General features: G+C 46.4%; 1 protein-coding gene across 2 annotated transcripts; it reads right to left on the minus strand.

The window, feature by feature from the left end:
* Positions 1–2,749: 2,749 nt before the first annotated feature.
* Hemgn (hemogen) lies at positions 2,750–21,375 on the minus strand. 2 transcript variants are annotated; one of them, XM_076564166.1, is made up of 6 exons: positions 21,192–21,332; positions 11,229–11,360; positions 8,043–8,136; positions 5,008–5,498; positions 4,081–4,836; positions 2,750–2,962 (listed from the first exon to the last, which is right to left on the minus strand). In XM_076564166.1, exons 2-6 carry the CDS (start codon positions 11,305–11,307, stop codon positions 2,853–2,855), a joined length of 1,530 nt encoding a protein of 509 aa, XP_076420281.1. In that variant the 5' UTR covers positions 11,308–11,360; positions 21,192–21,332; the 3' UTR covers positions 2,750–2,852. The 2 variants fall into 2 exon arrangements, with proteins under 2 accessions (XP_076420281.1, XP_006973751.1); XM_006973689.3 differs by having other exon boundaries at positions 4,081–5,498; positions 21,192–21,375.
* Positions 21,376–24,292: the final 2,917 nt, after the last annotated feature.

Here is a 24,292-nt window from a genome sequence, read left to right on the forward strand (position 1 = left end):
TGGAGAGCAATTGAGGAAGACAGACATCAATATCTGGTCTCATATGCATGTGCATACATGGGCACCCATGAACCCACACACTTTCACTAGGACCCAAGAACACTCTTTTTTGTTGTTGTTGTTGTTGTTGTTCTGTTGTTGTTATTGTTGTTTTTTGAGACAGGGTTTCTCTGAGTAGCTTTGTGCCTTTCCTGGATCTCGATCTGTAGACCAGGCTGGCCTCGAACTCACAGAGATCTACCTGGCTCAGCCTCCCAAGTGCTGGGATTACAGGCGTGCACCTCCACCACCCGGCTGCAAGAACACATTTACACAGACATTTTTTTTTTTTTAAGCAAACTGGGGATGTAGCTCAGTTGGAAGAGCGCTTGCCTAGTATGTGCTCAAGCCCTCACATTGCATAAAGCCAAGTGTGGTGACACATGCTTATAAGGTGAGTTTCAGGCCAGCTTGGACTCTGTAAGACCTGTCTTCAAAAAGACAAATGATAAAAGAAAAACATGAGTAGAGAAGAGCACTTGTTGCTCTTGCAGAGGATCTGGGTTCGATGCCCAACACCCACATGGACAGGCATAACTCCCTATAACTGTAGTTCTAAGGGATCAGATGCTGTCTCCTGACTTCATGGGCACCAGGCATGCTATGGTACACAGATGTACATGCAGGAAACATACACATAAAAAAATTGACTGTTTAAAACCTTAGAGTGGGTTTGGGGATTTAGCTCAGTGGCAGAGCACCTGCCTAGCAAGCACAAGGCCCTGGGTTCAGTCCTCAGCTCTGGAAAAAAAAAACCAAAAAAAAAAACCTTAGAGCATAAGCCATTCAAAAAACAAGTGTACCCATGCCTAGATGTCACCTCAAGTAGAACATTGGAGGAGAGTCCTGAGCACCTATATTCTTGAAGGCTCCTTTGGTGGCTCTTATGTACCATGAGTGCTCTGTGGCACCCATTGTGAGGGGTGGGGCTTGCCTTTTTGATACAGCCTCAGAACCTAGCACATGGTCTTACTGAGTGAGCTTTTATTTGCCAAAATTTGTTATATTTTTAGTCTCCAATGATAACCCAAGGAAAATCCAAAACAATTGGATACCAGGGAATATTTTCAAATATTTTCCCAGAATTGTTTGTGTCCCTGCCCCTGGTCTCCTGTCATTTTCAGTTCACTGTGACCATTGTCACCAGATGAATTCCTGAAATACAAAACCTTCAACTTCTTTGGAAAGCCTTACTCCTTGGTTATCTAATAAATGATTAAGTCATTTACGTCTACAAGACTACACCCCGGCCTGGAGACATGGCTCAGCCGGTTAAGACTACTTTCTGTGGCCACGTGTAGTGGTGCATGCTTTAGATCCCAGCACTCAGGCAGAGGCAAGCAGATCTCTATGAGTCTGAAGCCAGCATAGTCTATATGGCTGGTTCCAGGGCGTTTTGGAGCTATACAGTGAAACTTTGTCAAAAGAAAGAATAAATACATTGCTCTCCAAGAGGACCCAGGTTTGCAGGTTTGCTTCCTGGTGCCCATGTCGGATGCCTCACAACCTCCTGTAACTCCAGGTCCGGTGGCTCTCTACGCTCCAATAATAGATTCGCTGCCTCATGACAGATCTTAACATGTAAATATGGACCTGACATTGACTCAATTAGCGTGCAGTTCTCTTGACCTTGAACTAGTCTGGGTGTCCTGTGTAGATCCTTCCCGTCCTTCAAATCTCCACATCAGGATAGATAAGCGCCCCTCCCATTACGTGTACTATGCATATGGCAGCAGCACTGTTCCCTTTGGGGGAGGTTATTAATGATATTTAGTGTAGATTTGAAGTATGAGGGTTAAGAGAAAGGCCCTCTCATAGGAAGGAAAACACCCCCGAGAGCAAGGGCATAGGCTCCTCGGAGAGGAAGCTGCTGTGCTCACTGCTTACTTTTGGAATGATTTGTTTCCCAATGAGACCCAGTTAAACCCTAGTGAACAAAGATGGTTTCGGTGTTTTTACCACCCCACCCCCACCCCAGCACATAGCAAGATGCTATCTTGGTAACACAGCTTAGCCCATAGTAATGCTTTCATGTATATTTTTCACAAATACAGTTGAAAAAATAAGAGGTCCAGATTCACACACAGAAGTAAATGACATTTATCAATTCCAAAATATTTTGCAAGAAGTTCCAAAGTAAGAATTGTTCAGATTAGCCAGGCGGTGGTGGCACATGCCTTTAATCCCAACACTCGGGAGGCAGAGCCAGGCGGATCTCTGTGAGTTCAAGGCCAGCCTGGTCTACCAAGTGAGTTTCAGGAAAGGCACAAAGCTACACAGAGAAACCCTGTCTCGAAAAACCAAAAAAAAAAAAAAAAAAGAATTGTTCAGATTAGCTCAGAGAGCCTTGTAAAGCTTGAATAAAACTCTGATATTACAACATCAATAACTGACAAAATTCACAAGAAACTATATACTTTCAAAATATTAAGTGTTCCTATCAAAATGCTATCTTCACAGAATTACCAAATATATGTTTCTTCTTGGGAAAAATCAACTACTCACCCCTTCCCCTGCTCTTATTCATCCCTCCCTCTACTATCTCCCCCCATGTACATATGTACATCCTCAGACAGCACACACACACACACACACACACACACACACACACACACACACAGGCACACCACTATTGTGTATGTGTTAGAGCCTTTAAAAGTTAGTTCTCTCTTTCAGATAAGATCTACATGGAAAAAAACACCAGCTAAAATAGTAATGCAAATTGTAGCAGTTGCTACAATGTTTCAGTAAAATCATACAAGAGAAGATGTGTATGCTCCATTCATTTGGACTGCAACTTCATCCGAGTAGGGTTAAATCAGAACATAGCTATAGGTGTCATCTTCTCGACAGATCTCTTGAGGACCCTGCGGACGTGATGGTGTTGCTGGATCTTGACTTCCTTTGGCTTTTTCCTCCAATTCTGTAAAATCAAATAAAACACAGAATAACAGATTCATTAAACAATATTGGCAAGTTACTCACTTGGGAGAGGGAAGCCATGCCACAGACCACACACACACATTTTAGCTCGGTTAGATACTTAGATATTAAAATGCCATGTCACAGAAATGGTGTTTCTATACTCTTGGAATTTTCTTTTTAAGTTTTTTGAACAGGGTTTCTCTTGTGTAGCCCTGGTTGTCTTGGAACTCACTTTGTAGACCAGGCTGGCCTCGAACTAGAAGAGATCCGCCTGCCTCTGCCTCCCAAGTGCTGGGGTTCAAGGTGTGTGCCACCACCGCCCAGTGGGATTCTTTTTTATAGAGAGCAATATGTGCTGTTTTTTTAAAGATTTATTTTTATGTGTATTTGTGTGCTATGCTCATTTGTGTGTACCAGGTGTGTGCAGGAGCCTTTGGAGGCTAGAAAAGGACATTAGATCTCCTGGAATTAGAGTTACAGGCAGTTGTAAGCCACCAAATGGGTGCTAGAAACCAAACTTGAGTCTTCTGCAAGAACAGTACATGCTCTTAACCACTAAGCCCTCTCTCCTCCAGTCCAAGGTGGGTTTTGTTTGCTCGTTTTGTTTTTGGAGACAGAGTCTCATTATGTAGTCCCAGCTGTATGGAACTCACTGTGTCGGCTGGCCTGGAACTCACAGAGATCTGCCTGCCTCTGCCTCCTCAGTGCTAGGATCCCTCCCCATGGATCTTTTTTAGGGCTGGAGAAATGACCAAGTGCTCAAGAGCACTTGCTACTCTTCCAGAGGACCAGCATTTGGTTTCAAGCAATAAAACCAACCAGCACAGTTACATAGTGAGTACTAGCTCAAAAACCAAAAAAGAGCCATTTTTTGCACATAATTAATCCTATTCCAGATTTGTTTCTCTTACTATAATTTCTCAAAATGGGTAAATAGAATTTTCAGTTATTTACAATTTTTGGAAATGTGCCAACAGAATGTTGGTCGCCTGAAAGAGACATTGTACTTGAAAGGATCCAGTGCTATTCACGGCTCCCATTGACATAACTGGCTACCGTCAAAGACAGCTTTAAATCACGAATTCTGAGGGAGTTGTTGCTCTACAAATACCCTACCTTGAGAGAAAGCACAAGCGCCCTCACTGTCCTGGTGGGCATTAGAGTCCTGTTCTTGGGCCCCACCTGCTTCCTGGGTGTGTTCTGGAAGGTGGTCTTTAGGCCCCTCCCTGTTCTCACAGGTCTTGATGGAGAGGTCTTCAGGCCCAGGCATTTCATGGTAGGTTTCGGGGGAGTAGTACTCCAGCCCAGACATTGGTTGACATGTTTCCGGTGAATGGTCTTCAGGCCCAGGTGAGTCTTGGCTTGTTTTATAAGAGGAGACTGTAGGTTCAGTGGGTTTGTAGGTCTCATGAAAAATGAATTCAGGTTCAACTGCTTCTTGGTGTATTTTTGAAGAAATGTCTTCAGACACAGGGCATTCTCGTGTTTCAGAGAAGCAGCCTTCTGTCACAGCCATTGCCTGATCTGCTTGGGAAGTTCTCTCTGGGGTGACTGATGTGGGGCATGTATCAAGTGGACAGCCTTCAGGCACACCTGACTGGAGGAGTGCTTCAGGAGAGCATCTTTCTGGGCCAGCAGCATCTCCAAGTGTTGTCCAGGGAACAACAGCCATCTCTTGACGTGTTTTAGGGGAGACGACTTCAGGTCTGGCCACATCTTGGCACATTTTCGATGTATGCTCTCGAAGCACAGCTGGTATTTGGCACATTTTCAGAGAGAACGCCTCGGGTCCAGCCGTATCTTGGGGTACTTTGGAAGAAAGGTTTTGAGGCACAGCTGTTTCCTGGCACATTTTCGGAGAGAGCGCCTCGGGTCCAGCCATATCTTGGGGTACTTTGGGAGAAAGGTCTGGGGGCACAGCAGTTTCCTGGAATGTTTTAGGAGAGAGCGCCTCGGGGCCAGCCATATCTTGGGGTGCTTTGGAAGAATGGTTCTGGGCAAGCACAGCTGTTTCCTGGCACATTTCAGGAGAGAGTGCCTCAGGTCCAGCCATATCTTGGGGTTCTTTGGAAGAATGGTTTTGGGCAAGCACAGCTGTTTCCTGGAACATTTCAGGAGAAAGCGCCTCAGGTTCATCTGTGTCTGGGCACATTGCAGAAGAGTATTGAAGTACAGCTCTTTCTGAGCACGTGTTAGGAGAGAGGTCTTCAGGTTTGGCCCTGTGTCTGTGTGCTTGAGAATGGTTCTGTGGTGCTAGATCCTGGCACTGAATGCTTTGTTGGTGTGCTTCAGAACAGTGTTCTGCCGGCCCAGCTTTGGGGGGGCATGGCACCAATGGGAGGGCGTCAGGCACAGGGTGGACAGGGAGCTCCGTTTCTTCCTCAGCGGGGTCCAATGCTTTCTGCATCCTTTGCTTCTCTGTCGGTGACTGAGGTGGTGACTGAGGCTGTGCCCTCGCCGCGGTGCCCCCCTGTCTCTTCGGGCCCCTTGGGTTTCCTCTTCCTGTTCTTTGACACTTGCGTTTTTTCTGTTCTCTGCAGAGAGACCAGAATTAATGTCAGCCACAGGGCTGCAGGGTCCAAATGAACGCTTCCAAGATCCACCCCTGTCCCTGTGGCCCTGTTACATGATCTTAAACAAGCCCTTACTCTCCCCAGACCTAGGTGCTCAACTGCTAAGAAAGTAAGTGTTCCTGTAGGACTTTATGGTTTTCAAGTTAAAGTGGGGTGTGTGTGTGTGTGTGTGTGTGTGTGTGTGTTGTATGCATGCATGTGCATTGTATAGTGGGGGAAGGGGAAGAGAGAGAGAGCACGTTTGGGGACATAGTAGTTCCCAGGGTAAAGGGCTTAACCGAGTTCTATCTTCAGCACCCAGGTGAAAATAGAGAGTTTGTGGTGCCATGAGTTTGCAGTCTCAGAACTGGAGAGGCAGAGGTCCCTGGACTTTCCTGACCAGCTAATTGAACCCAATTGATAAACTCCAGGTCAGTGAGAGACCCTGTCTCAAAGGAGGTGGATGGTGTTCCTGAAGATGACACTTGAGGTTATCTTCTGGCTAGCTCATTCTTACACACACACACACACACACACACACACACACACACACACACACATATACACGTACCTGCACATACACATACATTAATAAGAAGGAGGGGTGTGTTAACCCAACCTAAGACTGTATGAAAAGGCCTGTGGAAACTCACTGCTTGGCAAGCTAATTAAAATTTTAATTAGGACGAGGCGATGGCTCAGCACTTACTGCCAAGCCTGGTGACCTGAATTCCCCCCAGGATCCATCCAGTGGGAGGAGAGGACTGACCCCCACACCTTGTCCTCTGACTTCTACCTGCGTGCATGCACCCACACACTCGCATACTAAATAAATCAAATATAACTAAAAATATAACTTTAAAAATAGAGTTTGGGACTGGAGAGATGGCCTAGAGGTTAAGAGCACTGACTGCTCTTCCAGAGGTCCTGAGTTCAATTCCCAGCACCCACATGGTGGCTCACAACCATCTGTAATGAGATCTGGCACCCTCTTCTGTATACATAATAAATAAATAAATCTTTTAAAAAAATAAAAAAAAATAGAGTTTGGCTGGAGAGATAGCTTAACAGCTAAAAAGTACATGCTACTTTTTCCAAGTACTCATATTTGGTTCCCAACATCCACATGGGGCAACTTACAACTGCCTATATTGCCAGCTCCAGGGGGATCTCATGTACCTCTGGTCTCTGGGTGCACCTGCACTCGTGTGCGCACACAGGCACAAACGTAATTTTTAAAATAATAATAAATCTTTAAAATACAAAACAAAGCCAGTGAGATGGCTCAGTCGGTAAAGGAACTTGCCACCAAGCCTGATTCATCACTGGGACCCTCATGGTGGACATAAAGAACCAACTACTGAAAGTTGTACTCTGATTCTCTCTCTCTTTAATAAGTAATCATCATCATCATCATCATCATCATCATCATCATCATCATCTTCAAGGCCAGAGAGGTGGTTCAGTGGTTAAGAGTATGTCTATACATGCAAACAAAACACTCATTCGGATAAAATAAAATGTAAAATAATAATTTAAAATTTATTTTAAAAATACCCGAGTGGCCTAAAGTTTAGTCCATGCTCCCTCATAACTAGGACAAGTCATTCAACATTCAACCTCTCCATTTCTTGGCTACCTTATAGGTAAGATGAGACAAATAATACCTTCTCGTTTTGTGTGGTGGCTTTAAGAATTACATACAACTTAGGTGAGTGACTCACAAACACAGTATAAAGTAGAACTGTGGTGTGACTGTAAGAGCCTTCTCTAGTCTTTCCTGAGTCTCTGGCACTGTCGTGGTTTACTTCTGTTACTTCAGGCTACGCGGTAGATGCCGTTATCTCCATTGTGCAGAGGACGAAATTGAGGTGTGCTGGAATATTCCACAAACTGCCCACGGTCAAGGACTAGGAAGTTGGGGGCGTTAGGCCGATCATCTTTGCTCATCAGCTGGGGCTTGCCCACCTGCCCTCTGATTTTAACGTGCATGGATGCTTTGCCTGCATGTACATCTATACCACATGGGTTCTGGGAGCGATGCTCCTGACTGCTGAGCTGCCTCTCCGGCCCCTGGTTTTTGTGTGTCAACATGTGTTCTCACTAAGCCCTGTGAGGCCTAGAACTCATAACTTCTAACCACCACTCTATCGAGTGCTGAGATTACTCATATGCACTACCAAGTCAAGCCTTAGGCACCTTTTTTTAACACCAACAAAACCAATAAAGGGTAGCAGGAGCTACCCTGCATGGTCCAGCTTCAGTGGCTGGAACCTGCCTCAGGGGATGGTAGAAACAACAGAGAAAGCAAGCAGGGGAAAGTTCTGTTGTCATGACTACCGCTGAGACATTAGGCAAGAGAGTTAACCCATTGGAGACTACTTTAAAAACAAAGAAAAATAAAAATTTAAGCATGCGGGGCACAACACCACCTGACTTAGAGGATACTTGGGAAGGTGGTGTGGGCATGGGCATGGCACGGCATGTATCATCCACACCCATCCCTCTCCCGGGTAAAGAACCTACCCAAAGTTCCATTGTGACGTCTGCTTCTCCTGCGCTTCGGCTTTTCTCTTCCTGAGTTGTTCTCTGTTTCTCAAACTCCAGGTTCCAATGACATCTGCCAGGTGAAAAGGAAAGTTACTGGGGAGCGTGACAGTGACCTGGGGGGTGCCTCAGCAAGTATCCCACCACAGAAGTTTTATTTATCTAGTTATTACTTATAAATCTTGTTATTTCATGTGAATAGTGTTTTGTCTGCATGGATGTCTGTGCATCACATGTATGCCTGGTGCCCAAGGGGGGCAAAAGAGGGCATTGGATACCTTGGACCTGGAGTTAGAGACAGTTAAGAACCACTATGTGGATGCAAGGAATTGAACCCAGGTCCTCTGAAGATCAGCAAGTGCTCTTAACTGCTGAGCCATTTTTCCAGTCCCTACAGAACTTTAGACTTCCTCTCTTGAGTTTTGCCCTTGTTTTTTGAGGTCAAGGACCATCTCCTCCTTATTCTTCCACCTTCAGAAAATGTGAAGGAGGTTTTTTTCTCTTGAGACAGGGTCTTACACTGTAGCCCTGGCCTGGCACTTGCTGTGCAGATCCAGGTTGGCCTCAGACTCACAGAGATCCACCTGTCTCTGCTCCTGGAGTGCTGGGATTAGAGGCGTGTGGTAATACACCCAGTGTAGCTAGCAGACCTTTAGTGAGCATTTGAGTGTGAAAAGCTTCGAGACCTACACAGATGATACTGTTCATAAGTGTGCTGTTGACCTACTGACTTACTCAAAATAAATTTATATTTGTACAAGTAATAAAAAAATAGATCATGTTCGGTCATCTTTGTCATAGTAACCTGTTTTCATTGTATTCCCTATTTCCATCCAGGCCATATATTATACAAAATAGTTAAGATAGCACACCATGATTCGATCTTTTATTAACCTAACTTAGATAAAAAATAGTTCCTTGACACAGCCTTCAACACTATAATTTTCCAGTGACATGGTACTGAACCTGGCTGATATGTTCTCTAGCCAGTCACTCCACTCATGGGAAACACGTAGCACGTCACTACTGATTTTTTCCTTATGTATCAAACTGTACTAATATCCAACTGATAGCTAGGCGATGGTGGCCCACTACTTCTGTGATCCCAGAACTCAGGAGACAGAGGCAGGCAGATCTCTGAGTTCCAGACCAGACAGGGCTATACAGAGAAACCCTGTCTCAAAACAAAAACAAAAACAAAAACAAAAACAAAAACAAAAAAAACAATAAATAGTAATAATAAAACTGAAATAAGCATGTTCACTCATATAACTGTTGTTTTTTTTTTCCTTTTGGAGGGAGGAGTGGTAGATAGGGTACATCTTGTCTAGAGGGAGCTGGTACATCCATGGTTGGCCTTGAATTCCCTAGCCTAAGCCTCCAGAGTGCTCCACCACACCCTGCTCAACTTATGCTTTTGTTATTAGATTTTGCCCTTAGGAATGTGTTTCTTAAAATTATTTGGGTCCTGTGAAAAGCAAGTTCTGGGCCGGGCTGGTGGCTCAGCAGGGAAGTACTGCCGCAGGAGTGGAAGGACCACAGTTCGTATCTCCAGCGCCCAGATGTGTGGGTTAAGTGGGGCTGGTGGTCGCCATGCAATTCTAGTTTGTGGGGCCTGGGACAGGGACTCCCAAAGCAAACTGGCTAGGTAGACTAGTCAAACTGGCAAGCTCTGGGTCCAGGTTGGACACTCCAACTCAATAAACAAGGTAGAGAAGGATGAAAGAAAAAGACACTTGATGTCAACCTCTGGCCTACACACACACACACACACACACACACAGGTCCGCATACATGCAAATATACATCACACACACAAAGTTTGCAAGAAAAAAATTTTAAGAAGTCTATGACCACCTAAATTTGAGAAAAACTAGTAGATCTTTGAGACTGCCCCTCTCAGCCTGTGGGGGTGTCCAGTCTGCACGGGAACTCCGAGAAAGGAAATACCCTTGGACCAGGGCACTTCTTGTTCTTTTTTTTTTTTTTTTTTTTGGGGGGGGGGTTTCGAGACAGGGTTTCTCTGTGTAGCTTTGCGCCTTTCATGGGACTCACTTGGTAGCCCAGGCTGGCCTCGAACTCACAGAGATCCACCTGCCTCTGCCTCCCGAGTGCTGGGATTAAAGGCGTGCGCCACCACCGCCCGGCCGGCACTTCTTGTTCTTAGGACAAGAGTTTTTCTTCTTTCTTTCTTTCTTTAGTTCATTCTTTCCTTCCTTCCTCCTTTCTTTCTTTCTCTTTTCCTTTCTTTCTTTCTTTCTTTCCTTCTTTCTTTCTTGTAGTGCTGGGAATTGAACCTAGGGCCTCACACATGCTGGGCAAGCATTATTCCCAGGGACCTTTGTTCCCTGTCCAGGGATTCTTGATGAGGAAAAGTCATATTTTTACCAACTTCTAAGTAAATTTACATTTTCCTTCAAAGTGTGATTGTAAGTAAAAGCCACAGTGGTCTTAGCAGTGTGGCACTTTATCACTCAAATAAATTACAGAATTCTTTCCTATATGACATTATAATTCTTGCACGTAGCTTCAATGATCACTTGTGGATATGGGTCTGTTGGATTTGATACTATGTTTATACTGTATCACATGACTTAATGCATCTATAAATAACACATACATTGCTGTGTCACAATTTTAGCAATCTTGATAACTATCTTAATACAATGATGACCTTTGTAATCACATGTATTTAATATTTTTTTTTATTTCAAGGAAAGATATATAGATTCATCAGAAGCTAACAGTTTTCACACTATGACCTAGGGTATCTCAGAGCCCAGGGTTCCACAAAATATTTTGAGAAATGCTGCTCTAGAACAGACAGACCTTAAGATAAATTAGAAGCCAAAAGAGTGAGCATCAGACAGATCAGGCCCTGGTGGAGCTCCATTACCACATCCTTCCAGATGTCCTGCCGGCTTGCTTTGCCACAGAACAGGAGTGTCCTGGGTATTTTCGCTATCTTTCATTGAAGAGACTTTCTCACTAACAGTTTGTTTACGGCCCCTGGGTTCTTAGCACCAAAATGCAGCTCTTCGGGTCACAGTCCATCTTCCCCTGGACGTACCCCACTGCTGCTTTCTATCCGACCCGTACCCAGTCAATAAAAGAGGAAAATGATGTGTCCCCCAACAGCCACCACCTCCGAAGGTCTGTCATTACCTGGAGCATGGGCTCTCCGTGGATGAGGTTCAGGTGTCTGGAGGAACTTCAGAGGAGATCCATCCTTTCCCACGTCCATTCTGCCACAGCGCCTTCTTGGTATTCTCTCTGACTTCACAAGCACCCTAAAAGCTTTTTTTAAATGTCAAAACTAACACTTAAAAACACACACACACAAGTTTGCTTGTCACTTCCCGCCTAAAAGTTTTATCTGTTTAGACCACAACTGTGGGCAAATTCCACTTTCTTTATCACACTGCACAGGTGTGAAAGGGGAAATGGCTGGTGCTGGCCCTGTCATCCTGCAAGCCTGATATTTATATAGGGCACCCCTCTGGCACAGTCTGGCATGTGCAGCCTCCCGCCTAGCATGAGGCTCCTTGTGCCAGCATGTGCCTGGATTCCTTGTAAGGCACCAAATGACTGGGGCCCGTGCACTCCAGGCTGTGGCCAGAGGGATGGTTTTTTGTGGGTTTTTTTTTTTCTGGCGTGTGTGTGTGTGTGTGTGTGTGTGTGTGTGTGTGTGTGTGTGTGTGTGTTTAATGAATGGAGATGGCCAAGTACAGAAAGAACCCTGGATCTAGGTTCTGACCAACTCAGTGGCCCGGAGCACCCCACAGCTCTTTCCTGTGACTCTCTTTGCAGAGTGAGTCAATAGTCACTCTCTCGCCTATTTCATACATTTCTTATGACAGTGAAGATTATGGAGTTAGCTATTGATTAATCTTCCTGGGTGTGGCTCTTTTCACCGTAACCTACTGCAAACGATTAGCAAGCCTTGCAGTGTTGTGCCTAGAATAGACAGTAAACAGACACAGAGCCCTAACTAGGCATCCAAAGCTCATCTTTACACTTGTGCTCACCTGTGCAGAATGACCAGTGAAACCCGCTGTTAATTCACCCAGGGGAAGCTGGAAAGCCTCTCTGAGTGAAAAGACACAGCATTATGAAATGAAGCTGAAACCAAAGGAACTGTTCTCTCTCCAATGGATCACCAGATTGATGAAGGAAAGGGGCACAGGAGACCGTGGCTCAGCCAGGGAGGGAACAAAGAGGCCGAGGTCAGGAGACACAGGCCCCAGTGTGTTCTGGAGCCAGACTGAGAGGGAAAAGGTTTGGATTCCAGAGCCACCCTAGTTCAGGTTAGAGTTGAGACAATACAGACCCGGACCGCCGAGACCATAGCACTGGCTGGTTGGGTCCGCAAGGATGGTAAAAATCCCCCAGCTACGTAAGACATCTCACTATGCCTCGCACACTGACAAGTGGCACTTTTGGTATCTCACATGCTGAACCTCGATAAATGTTAATGAAAGTGTGGGCCCAGCATAGTGGTACACACTGTCATCATGGAACTTGGATGGCAGAAGGATCAGAAATTCAAGGTTGAGCCAGGCAGCGGTGGCTCGCACCTTTAAGCCCAGCACTCAGGAAGCAGACCCAGGCAGATCTCTGTGAGTTCAAGGCCAGCCTGGTCTACAGAGCAAGATCCAGGACAGGCTCCAAAACAACACAGAGAAGCCCTGTCTCGAAAAACCAAAAAGAAGAAGAAGAGGAGGAGGAGGAGGGGCTGGAGAGATGGCTCAGGGGTTAAGAGCACTGCCTGCTCTCCCTAAGGTCCTGAGTTCAATTCCCAGCAACCATGTGTAATGAGATCTGGTGCCCTCTTCCGGCCTGCAGTCATATATGCTGTATACATAATAAATAAATCTAAAAAAAGTTAAAAAAAAAAAAAGAAGAAATTGTTTAAAAAAAGAGGAAGTTTAAGGTCATCAGCTACATAAGGAGTTAGGAGTCAGCCTGGGCTACACAAGAACTTCTTCCTCTCTCTCTGACTCTCGTACCACCTTCTCTCTCTTTATGTATACATATATATATATATATATATATATATATATATATATATATATATATGTATATATACTGTCTCTAAAATACATATAAAGGTGGTAATCAGAGAATGTGGTGGTACACATGAGTTTCTTAGTGAGTTTAAATTATAACTTGATCTGCCAAATTCTAGTTACTTTCTTTTTTCTTGTTTGCTTTGAGACAACAGTCCAAGCAGACCTCAACTCACAAACCTCCTGCCTCAGCTTCTGGGTGCTATGATTGCATATGTGTGTCACCATGCTAGCTGAGTAATAAGTTTTTAAATATACTGAAGAGCATTGAGAATGATATAGCAAACACCCAAGTTCCTGACACTAAATTGTATCTTTGTACTGAGTGAGCAAGACTTAGGCTTCGTTCTGTTTCTTAGTCCCTGACCTTTCTCTTATGTAAGCCACTAAAAGTTCAGGTAACTGGGGGGGGGGGGCTGGGGGGGGGAAGCTAGTCGGAGGAGCCTCATAGAGAATAGTAACAGGTATTTTCTGTAATTTACCTTTTAAATTTTTTGAATTTTTCATGTATAGGGTTAAAGGTCTCAATATAATTTTGAAAATTATATGTTTTATGATCTAGACCAGAATTTTGAATGTTGTAAGGTTTTTGTTTATTTTGTTTTGTTTTAGACATGATGTCTCTACACAGCCCTGGTTGTCCTGGAACTCAGTATGTAGGCCAGGCTGGCCTCGAACTCACAGAGATCCGTCTGCCTCTGCCTCCTGAGTGCTGGGATTAAGGTCATGTGCCACCATGTCTGGCACTAGAATGTTTTAATTCTTTTTTTTTTTTTTTGAAAGAAGGAGGCAGAGAGAAGAGATGGAGGAGGAAGAGAGAGAGGGAGTAAGGAGTAGGGAGGAGAGAGAGAGAGAGAGAGAGAGAGAGAGAGAGAGAGAGAGAGAGAGCGCTGAGTTGTTGACTTTCTAGTTTGGGGAGTTTTGTCTGTTTTGTTTTTTTATTTGTTTATTAATTTGATGTGTATTAATTGCCTGCATGCATGTGTATGACATGTGTGCTTACTCCCCACAGAGGATAGTTCCCTGTGAACTGGAGTTACAGGTGGTTGTGAGCCACCATATGGGTGCTGGGAATTGAACCCGGGTCCTCTGGGGGACTGACAAGTGCTCTTAACCACTGTGCCATCCTCCAGCCCTTAATTCTTGATATTTGGGTGATAGTTCAATATAACAGTGTTATAGAACCCTTCTGAGAACACCTTCAGAGGATGGCAGAGGTACTTCTAAATCAGATTTTCCCCCAGAGCTCTTGACACCTGTTCAGAAATGTAGCAGACTAGACAGGATGTCCACTCTGTGCTACCTTCTGAGCAAAATCGCCAGGCTACAGAAGTGGGCGTTAGAGTCCCTGAGCTCTGAGTACTCAGAAGGGACAGAGGACATGCTTTTGGTTTTAAAGTCAGAGTTTAACGTATCCCAGGATGAGTTTTGAACATCTGATCCTTCTGCCTCCATCTCCCAAGTGCCAGAGGACTGGAATTACAGGTGAGCACCACCAGACCCTTTTGGTGCTGAAATGGAACCTAGGACTTCATGAATGGAAGTACTCTACCAGCTGAGCCATATTGCCAGCCCAAGGACACACCTTTTGTTGTTGTTGTTGTTGTTGTTGTTAAGGGCACACATCTTTATTGGACGGAAATAGAACTTAGATCCTTTGTGCCCCATGATGACTCCCCAAGACCATTCTCTGCCCCTACCCCTGCCCCACTTTCCTTGTATCTAGAATGGTGAGAAGAAACCTCCAGAGGGTGGGGTCTCAAGTTAACAACCTGAGGTGATGCTGGGCGGGGAGACAAGTAGAGACACTTTGGAGGGAACTAGATTGGAAGCCAGGCAAGGTGTCTCTGGTGTGATAAGCAGTCAAGAGCGGGAAATTGGGACAGAAATAATCACACTGTTATTTTGCAAGCCTAACTTGTCCCTCCATCTCTAGAAAAGTCTAGCTTTATTCCCAGAATGTGAGAGGCTAAGCATTCTACCTATAGGGCCAGATCTTTTTTTTTTCCATTTTTCTTTATTAAGAAATTTTCTACTCACTCCACATACTATCCACAGATCCCCCCTCCTCCCTCCTCCCACCCCCTAGTCATCTTTCCCAAGCCACCCCACATCCCTACATCCTCCAAATCAAGGTCTCCCATGGGGAGTCAGCAGAGCCCAGCACACTGAGCCTAGGCAGGTCCAAGCCCCTTCCCACTGCACCAATGCTGTGCAAGGCATCACACCATAGGCACCGGATTCGCAGAAGCCTGCCCATAGACCAGGGACAGATCCTGATCCCCCTAAGGCCAGATCTTTTTAACAAAAGCTGCATTAGTCTAGAGATATGGGCATATGTACATAACCTCCCTCTAGGCTACAAACTCTTGGCAGAATAGGAAAGTACCAGTCTTGAGTCAACTGGCCCCATCTTGAAGGAGGCTTGGTTCCAGTCATCTCTGTAAGTGCCCACACTGCTGTGTGTGGGACAGCTTCCTGGAATGAGGGACAGCTTGGCTGCTGTGATTTCCTCACAACAATGCTATGAGCCATTCTAGAATTCTTTCTACTGTCATTCACCCGATGCCCAGCTCTCAGGACGCTAAAGGAGGCTGGGAAGTGTAAGACCACCCTGAGCCACTAGTAAGACCTGTTTGAAATTAAAAAAGAAAGTTCCTGACATTATCTAGTTCTCAGTTTTTGTCTTGTTTTGTTTTGTTTCTTTGTTTTTGTTTATATTTGGTTTTTTGAGACAGGGTTTCTCTGTGTAGTCTTGGCTGTCCTGGAACTCTCTCTGTAGACTAGGCTAGCCTATAACTCAGAGATCCGCCTGCCTCTGCCTCCTGAGTGCTAGGATTAAAGGTGTGTGCCACCACTGCCCAGCATAGTTTACAGTTTTAAAAAGAGGAACAGAAAGCAAGTAATATCAGTGTATCCAATGACACAAATAGCTGGGAATGCAGGGATAAGAATAAAGAAGTGGGGTTGGACAGTGGTGGCACACGCCTTTAATCCCAGCACTCAGGAGGCAGAGGCAGGCAGATCTCTGTGAGTTCCAGGCCAGCCTGGTCTATAGAGTGAGATCCAGGACAAGCACCAAAACCACACAGAGAAACCCTGTCTCAAAAAAAAAACCCAAATAATAATAATAATAATAATAATAATAATAAAGGCATGGGGGCCCAGCAGTGATGATGTAGCAGATCTAGACCAGGGGTCTTGAACCAGACCAGTGACTCTTGTGATGAACGCCTGCATGCACAAATGTATGGATAGAGGGGTTTTCTGTGCGACTCACTGTGTCACACTGCAGCTTCCATGATGAGGTTTCCCTTCCTCCCTTTCTTTTTTCCTTTTTTCTCTTAAATTTTATTTTGTTTTATTCTGGGAGAGAGGGTGATGGGTGGGATCAGGAGGCGTGATATGAAAGACAATGAATAAATAAAAAGAAAGTTAAAAAAAAAAAGAATGAAGGGACAGTCAGAGGTGGCTGCTGAAGACTGCTGTCTTTAAGTAATGTGGGAGCATGAGGCTTGACTTGAGGAGGAAGAAGAAGAACCAGGGTGCTGACAGCGTAGAGGCCTCCCAGGAAGAAGACCTGAGGAAAGAGAGCTGGATAAGAAGGCTCAGAGGCGAATTACTGGGATGGGCAGCCATGGCTGGTCTGAGCAGAGGCCCAATACAACTTGACTCCTGACTCTAAAAGATGGTTCTGGTTCCTGTGTGGGCTGGGAAGAAGGTGGAGCAGGGGGAGCAGTCAGAAGAGCATTTCCGTGATCCACGTGAGAGATGAGGAAGCTCGAACTTCAACGGTGGTGGATAAGCGGCGGTCAGAAAGTAACACGGTGGCCTTGTTAATTTACAAATGGGATGTGGGCTGAAAAGCCAAAGACAAGGGTTTGGGTCTGAACAGCTGGGAGGATGGAGTTGTCATTGCCAGGAGGGGAAGATGGGGGGAAGAAGAGCAGTATAATATGAATGTGCTGCCCCAGAGGGAGAGCCCAGCCAGCGGGAACAGCCAAGGGCCAGAGAACTGGAAAAGCCGGATGTGCAGGAAGCCAGATGCAAGGTTCTTTAGTTGGGGAAGACTGATGTCTCCCTTAAACTTCGTCAGATTTTGCTGGTGTGAAGTAAAGGAAGGCCCTAACAATTTCTTTCCTAACAATTCAATTCAGTTAATTACAGACTATGGCACCCAAGGAGGTTAAATATAGATTTGGCTGCGGACATACAGGTTAGACCAGATACATAATTTGCTGGGGCCCAGGGTAAAATGAAAACCCAGGTCTCTTCCTTTGAACATCATGAAGGTGGAGGAAACAGACGATTAACCTAACACAGGGCCTCATTTGGCATTTCACGGGGTCCTTGCAGCATCCTTACAACACAGCTCTTTCCGTCCTCCATTCCCAAATCAAGAAACCCCATCAGGCAGGACACTGGTGTAACTAAGGTCACAGAACTGGACTGACAATTCGAGCCTCCAGCTCTGGCCCTTCTTAAACTGTATGAAGCCGGGTACCAGTGGAGGGGATGGCTCTCCTGTGCGGCCACCTGGAGCAGGCCCAGCTAAGGAGAGAGGTCTTGGCTGTGTCTTGCAGAGGCCCAGACAGTCTGGAAATGTGGGAGGGAAGGAGGCATACAGCTAAGACCCCCTGGCTGGAGGTCTTCACGGAGACAAGAGTGCACAGGGAAGCAGCTCAGCCATGGAGCAGATATAATTTACTCAGTAACAAAACTGATTAGAAAAAGAGAACATCGCCAGGCAGTGGTGGCGCACGCCTTTGATCCCAGCAGAGCCAGGTGGGATCTCTGTGAGTTCGAGGCCAGCCTGGTCTACAGAGCGAGATCCAGGACAGGCACCAAAACAACACAGAGAAACCCTGTCTCAAAAAAAAAAAAAAAAAAAAGAACTCATTTATTTATTTGAGTGTGTGTGTGTGTGTGTGTGTGTGTGTGTGTCTGTGTGTGTGTGTGTGTGTGTGTCTGTGTGTGTGTGTGTGTCTGTGTGTGTGTGTGTGTCTGTGTCTGTGTGTGTGTGTGTGTGTCTGTGTCTGTGTGTGTGTGTGTCTGTGTGTGTGTGTGTCTGTGTGTCTGTGTGTCTGTGTACGTGTACCATGTGCACCCTGGTACACCTTACACCACATGGATTCCGGAGACCGCACTGAGAGTCAGGCTTGGCAGGAAGTGTTCTACCCACTGAACTACCTCACCAGCCTTAGATGTAAACTCTCAATCCTCCTGCCGCAGCTCCCCAAGCTTCTAGAACCACAGGCCTGCATCACTGACTGATAGAATTTTAGAGGCCTTAAAGCAAGGGCGTGAGAGCCTGATCTCCTCCTCAGCTAGCCTGGTGCTGGGAAGGCATGTAACCCTTTCCACTCCTCGGTTTCATTCCCCGTGAAACAGAAAAGCAAGGCAAATTCTGTGAGGACTAAGGAGACAGGAGAGCTCTCTAGGAGACGAGCTCTGTGCAGATGTGAGGCCCACACATCTGCAGCAGTCATTGCATGTCGGAAGTGCCCCAGTGAGGCACCTGGGCCTGTCCCCAAAACACACTGGGTAGAAGAGTCAAGGGAGGAGCCTCACTGCGTAGCCCCAGCTGTCCTGGAACTCACTAAGTAGACCAGGCTGGCCTCTAACTCACAGAAATCCACCTGCCTCTGCCTCCTGAGTGCTGGGTCAAAGGCGTGCGCCACCGCCACCAGGGCTGCACTCCTCTCTTGACAAAATACTTTCTGAAGCTTCTGGTCACTCCTCGGAGAATGGAAGGAGCTTGGTTGGCTCTTCTTTCCCTCTCAGTCTGTGGTCATGTGATAAGGAGGGCTGTCCCTGCACACACAGATAATGTGTCCTCCCGCTGTAGAATGGCTGAAGTCTGCCTTCCTCTAGCCATTACCTTAAAAGTACACACATACACTTTCAATATTAAATTTGACACTATATTGTACGTATGCATGAATTCTAATGGGTGTGTGCACAAATGTGACAGTATTTAACAGCAACTCAGCTGAGCATTGGTGAGTGGACCTTAGGGAGTGGCTGCTCACCTGGGGAAAGACAAGTGTGCTTCTACCTAAGCCACACTCTGACCTCTGTCTGTTTGTCCCCGAACTACGGAATCTCAGATCCTCCTCCTCCCACACCGCTTCATGGGGTGAGAAGTGTCGCTGAGAGGCAGAGCACATGCCGAGCAAGGGGCTGAGTTTAGTCCCCAGGCAGAGCACATGCCGGGCAAGGGGCTGAGTTTAGTCCCCAGGCCTGCAACACGCCTGAACAGCAAGACCTCCCACCGCACTTCCGTCCCAGGCACCCGACTCCAGCTTTTCCTTCCACCTAAGACGTCAGTGTTCCTAGCGGTGATCCGAGTGATCCCTGATCAGCTTCTCTTCTCCAGCTTCTCTGCAGCTAGCTCGCTCGGAGCACTGCCTTCTTCCTCGACTCTCACTCTGCTAGATCGAGGTTTCTCTAAGGTGTTGGTCTCCACTCTTTCCTCTTCTTCCTCACAGGCTGCTCTTTCACTCCCCTAGATGTGGGTGGGGTCGACTGAGGATGAGTCCCTGTTCTTGACTTTATACTCTCATCTGAGAAGCTGAGTCAGCCATCGGCTCTCAGCTATTACAGCTATGCAGTAGTACCGACATAAATGGGTACGAAGATCCCATAGTCAAGTATTCCCTGACTGTCATTTGGCTGGCGGAGCGGGAGGGGATAGGCTCAGCTCAGCAGATAGCGTGCTTCGCCTAGCCTGGCTGACGTCCTGAGTTTGCTCTCCAGCATTGCATAAAGTCGTGTGGTATTACACACTTATAAGATTCCTTCTCCCCAAAAAAGAAAGAGAAAGAAAGAAAGAAAGAAAGAAAGAAAGAAAGAAAGAAAGAAAGAAAGAAAGAAAGAAAGAAGGAAGGAAGGAAGGAAGGAAGGAAGGAAGGAAGGAAGGAAGGAAGAGAAGAGAAGAGAAGAGAAGAGAAGAGAAGAGAAGAGAAGAGAAGAGAAGAGAAGAGAAGAGAAAAGAAAAGAAAAGAAAAGAAAAGAAAAGAAAAGAAAAGAAAAGAAAAGAAAAGAAAAGAAAAGAAAAGAAAAGAAAAGAAAAAAGGACTAGCAAGGGAACCCAGAGGAGGGATGTTTAAACATGATAAAGGGAAGCAGTCAAAAAGCCTTACGAAGGCTGGGCAGTGGTGGCGCACGCCTTTAATCCCAGCACTGGGGAGGCAGAGGCAGGTGGATCTCTGTGAGTTCAAGGCCAGCCTGGTCTACAGAGCTAGTCCAGGAAAGGTGCAAAGCTACAGAAAAACCTTGTCTGGAGAAAAAAAAAAAAAAAAAAAAAAAAAAGTCTTAGGAGAGATGACCTTGATATTGTTTGGGGGATGGACAGGAAATATACATTTTGTGGAGCTTAAGCTTGAACCCAGGGCTTTGCACATGCTGAGCAAGCACCCTTATACTGAGCTACACCCCAGGTCCATTTTTTTTTTCATGACACGGGTTTTTGTTTGTTTTTTGGGATTTTTTATTTTGAGACAGGTCTCTCACTACATTGCCCAGACTGGCCTTGGATTTACTCCGTAGCCAAGGAGGCCTTGAGTTTGCAGCCCTCCTGACTCAGCTTCCAAAACAGCTAGGACAGGACTCCAGGCTGTGCCACCAGGCCCGGCTTTCCCCTGGCTCTTTCTTCCTCCTCTTTCTTTTCTGTTTTATGCAGGGTCTCACTAGGCACAGCCTTGCCTTGCCTGGAACTCACTCTGTAGAGCAGGCTGGCTGCTGCCTCCAGAGTGCTGGGACTAAGGGCAGGTGCCACCACGCCTGGCAGGCAGCTCTTCACCCCACAGGCTCTCTCTTGCCATTGTCCTCCTGCCAGTCTTGGTTCTCCTCATCCACCTCTACCTTGCCCACCGCTTTGTTAGAAAGTATGGGGAAACCTCAGGAGAGCTTCAGTCTCCTGTATTTCCGATCGATCGCTCTCCCAGCCCATCCTGCACAAATAGCTACAAGATTTCTCCTGTTGCTGGCACTGAACCACCACCACCCGGTTTAGAATCCTAGAAAGTCTCCTCACGCCTGTGGAAGAAAGACTGACCTTGGTCCAGCGGGTAATGTCAGCTTCCCGGTGTTCTCTCCCATTCCAGTCAAACAGCACCACTTGGCCTCCCTGTTTCTCCTTGGATCTTTCCAGCACATCCAGTACCTTTGGTTACCCAGTATTCTTCCCTGTGCCCAGCCGTCCAGGCAGTAAGTGTATCCATCACAAAGCCTTTGATGATGATGCTGAAGATGCTGGCCAGATGATGAGACACTCTGTGAACTCATAATGGATACCCAACACTTACCTGAATGATCTGACTTAGGCTTGCCAACTAATATTATTCCCATTTCACTGGTGAGAAACTTCAGTTTAAAGAGTTTAAATAGTGTCCTATGATTTCAGAAGAGACAGAGCTAAGGCTCAAAACTACAATTTCACTGCCTTTTCCTATGTACAATAATTAATCTCTTTTCAGAACCATGGTCTTACTTGTTAGTACACATTTTTATTTTCCATATATAAATACATCTGCTGTGCTATATTCATTCACCAAACATTGAATAAATTTCTGCTGTCATTTTTTTTTTGTGGGGGGAGGCATGATTTTGAGACAGGGTTTCTCTGTGTAGCCCTGGCTGTCCTGGAACTAGTTCTGTAGACCAGGCTGGTCTCCAACGCACAAAGATCCACCTGCCTCTGGCCTCCTGAGTGCTGGGATTAAAGGCGTGCGCCACCACCACACCTGGCCTGCTGTTGTTTTTGTTTGTTGGAGACCAGGCCTTTCCACGAAGCTTGGCCTTGGGTTTGCCATCCTCCCAATCAGCATCTGAGTGCTGAGAGAACATACCAGCGTCACCCTACCTGGCTACACTGTGATTCTTTTAGATTGATATCTCTGTGTTCTGAGGGTAGAAATGGATACCTAATGCTGCTGCCAGGGGACTGAAAAGGTGAGGACATTGCATGTTGTAGCCTGTGATGCCCCTGGCCTTGGCCGTCAGCTGGAACTGGAAGGATAGCAGAGCTCTTTTTGACATATAGCATCTTGTATTTTTTCCTGATAGGGATACATTCTCCACTTTATTTCCCAGAAATAAAAGCAATAACTAATATATACTAAGCCTTTGCTTGCCATATCTTAGGTACTGTCCTACGTATATCACACATGATAAAATCTCTTTAAAAGCATCCTTCAAAGCCAGTACTGTTGAGGCCTCCATCTACAGAAGAAGTCCCAGAAGGACAGGAACTAAGCCCATGCCCTATGTCACACCTCTTCACATTTCACTCCTTGCTGTGATACAACACTAACCAAAAGCAATGGAGGAGAAGAAAGGGTTTATTTTAGCTTATAAGTCACAGTCCATCATTGAGTGACGGGAAGGAACTTGAGGCCAGGGATGCTTGCTGTTCCATAGCATTACCAAGGAACCCATACACAGCCAAGGAAGTACAGCAGAGACCAGAGAAGAGTGAAGCTTTACTGGATCAACTCAGGCTTAGCTAGCTTTCTTATACAGTCCAGGACCACCTGTCTAGGGAATGGTGCCACCCACAGTGAGCTGGGTCCTCCGATATCAATGAACAACCAAGACAATTCCCCCCCCCCAGACACGCCCACAGACCAACCTGACCTGGGCAGTTCCTCAAGTGGGCCCTCCTCCAGTGATTACGTCATTTGACGGTTAAAGCTAACTAGGATAGCATCCTCAGAGGCAAAGATAGGCAGCTGGACTGAGAGGCTGGCCCTGTCTTTCAGGACCTTGCTGCCCTGCCTCTTCAGCTTGCTCCCCTGGTGTTCAATACGATAAGGGAGCAGCATGTTTTCCTTCTGAGTCCTTTTTTGTCTTTCCCTCCTTCACACTTGCTCTCTCTCCACCCATTTGTTGATTATTCTATGCCCAGAACTATGCCAGCTGCTGGGTATACAAAGGCAACTCCCCCCTCCCCCGCCTCAAAAAAAAAAAAAGAAAACCCACTGAAGATAGAAAAATAAGAGAGGAGCACACCTTAATCCCAGCACTCGGGAGACAAAGGCAGATGAGACTCCGTGAGTTCGAGGCCAGCCTGGTCTACAGAGTGAGTTCCAGGACAGCCAGGGCTACACAGTGAGACCCGGGGGCAGGGGGAGAAAAAGGATTAAAACTAAGGGAAGGGGATGGGGTATGGCTTCATGGCAGGGGTCATGCTTACAATGTGAAGTCAGGACCAAACAAAACCTTAAGGAGAAAAGATGAGTTACGGGTGCTGGAAAGTTGGCTCAACACTTTAAGAGCACCTGTTGTTCCCCGCCCTCCCGCCCCCCACAAAAAAAGCTGGGTAATGGTGGCACATGCGTTTAATCCCAGCACTTGGGAGGCAGAGGCAGGTGAATCTCTGTGAGTCTGAGGCCAGCCTGGTCTCCAAAGGGAGTACCAGGACAGCCAGGGCTGTTATAAAAAAAAAAAAAAAACCCTGTCTGGTGGCGGGGGGGGGGGGGGGGGGGGGGGGAGGCGAAGAGCACTAGTTGCTCTTGCAGAGGGCCTGAATTTGATTCCCAGCGCTCTCATGGTACCTCACAACCATCCGTAACTCCAGTTCCAGGGGAATCCAACATTCTCTCCTGACCTCTGTGGGCAAGCATGGACTAAACACACATACAGACATGAAGACAGAATACTCATACACCGAAAATAAAATGAGCCAATCTTTAATATTTTAAAAAAGAGGTGAACATGGTCTTGAAACATGGTCTTGGAGAGCAACGTGAATGAAGACCCGGGACACAGCGGTGATTAGAGGGACAGGCCAGCAGCAGGCCTCAGATCTCAATCCAACCAAATGGGACTCTTCAAGACGCTGGGTCAGCCACGTCAAGTCCCCAGTGTCAGCCCATACCGTTCAGGGCTCTTAGAAGGATTAAGAACAGAGATGTATTGACAGCTTCCAACACGGTGCCTGGCCTCACTGTGTGCTCTCAACAGCGTGGAAAGGTCTGGAAGCACCAACTCCCAAAGCTGAGGACGCCTTTCCTGCATTTCACAGATGAGGATATGGAGGCCCAGACAGAGACGGCTGTCTTCTAGGCTCGGTGGCCGCTGAAACTGACTGTCCGGCATTCTGAGTTCCCATTGGCCATCCACCCACCTGGTCCCCTGGCCTGAGGAAGAGCTGCA

This window comes from Peromyscus maniculatus, chromosome 2, assembly GCF_049852395.1.
Source record: "Peromyscus maniculatus bairdii isolate BWxNUB_F1_BW_parent chromosome 2, HU_Pman_BW_mat_3.1, whole genome shotgun sequence".
NCBI lineage: Eukaryota > Metazoa > Chordata > Mammalia > Rodentia > Cricetidae > Peromyscus > Peromyscus maniculatus.

Coding starts and splice junctions, on each gene's coding strand:
- Hemgn (XM_006973689.3), bottom strand. CDS start 11,307: ATGGACGTGGGAAAGGATGGATCTCCTCTGAAGTTCCTCCAGACACCT. Junction 5,499..8,042: donor ACGTCACAATGGAACTTTGG/GTAGGTTCTTTA, acceptor GTCTCTCTGCAG/AGAACAGAAAAAACGCAAGT. Junction 2,963..4,080: donor CGCTTGTGCTTTCTCTCAAG/GTAGGGTATTTG, acceptor TTGATTTTACAG/AATTGGAGGAAAAAGCCAAA.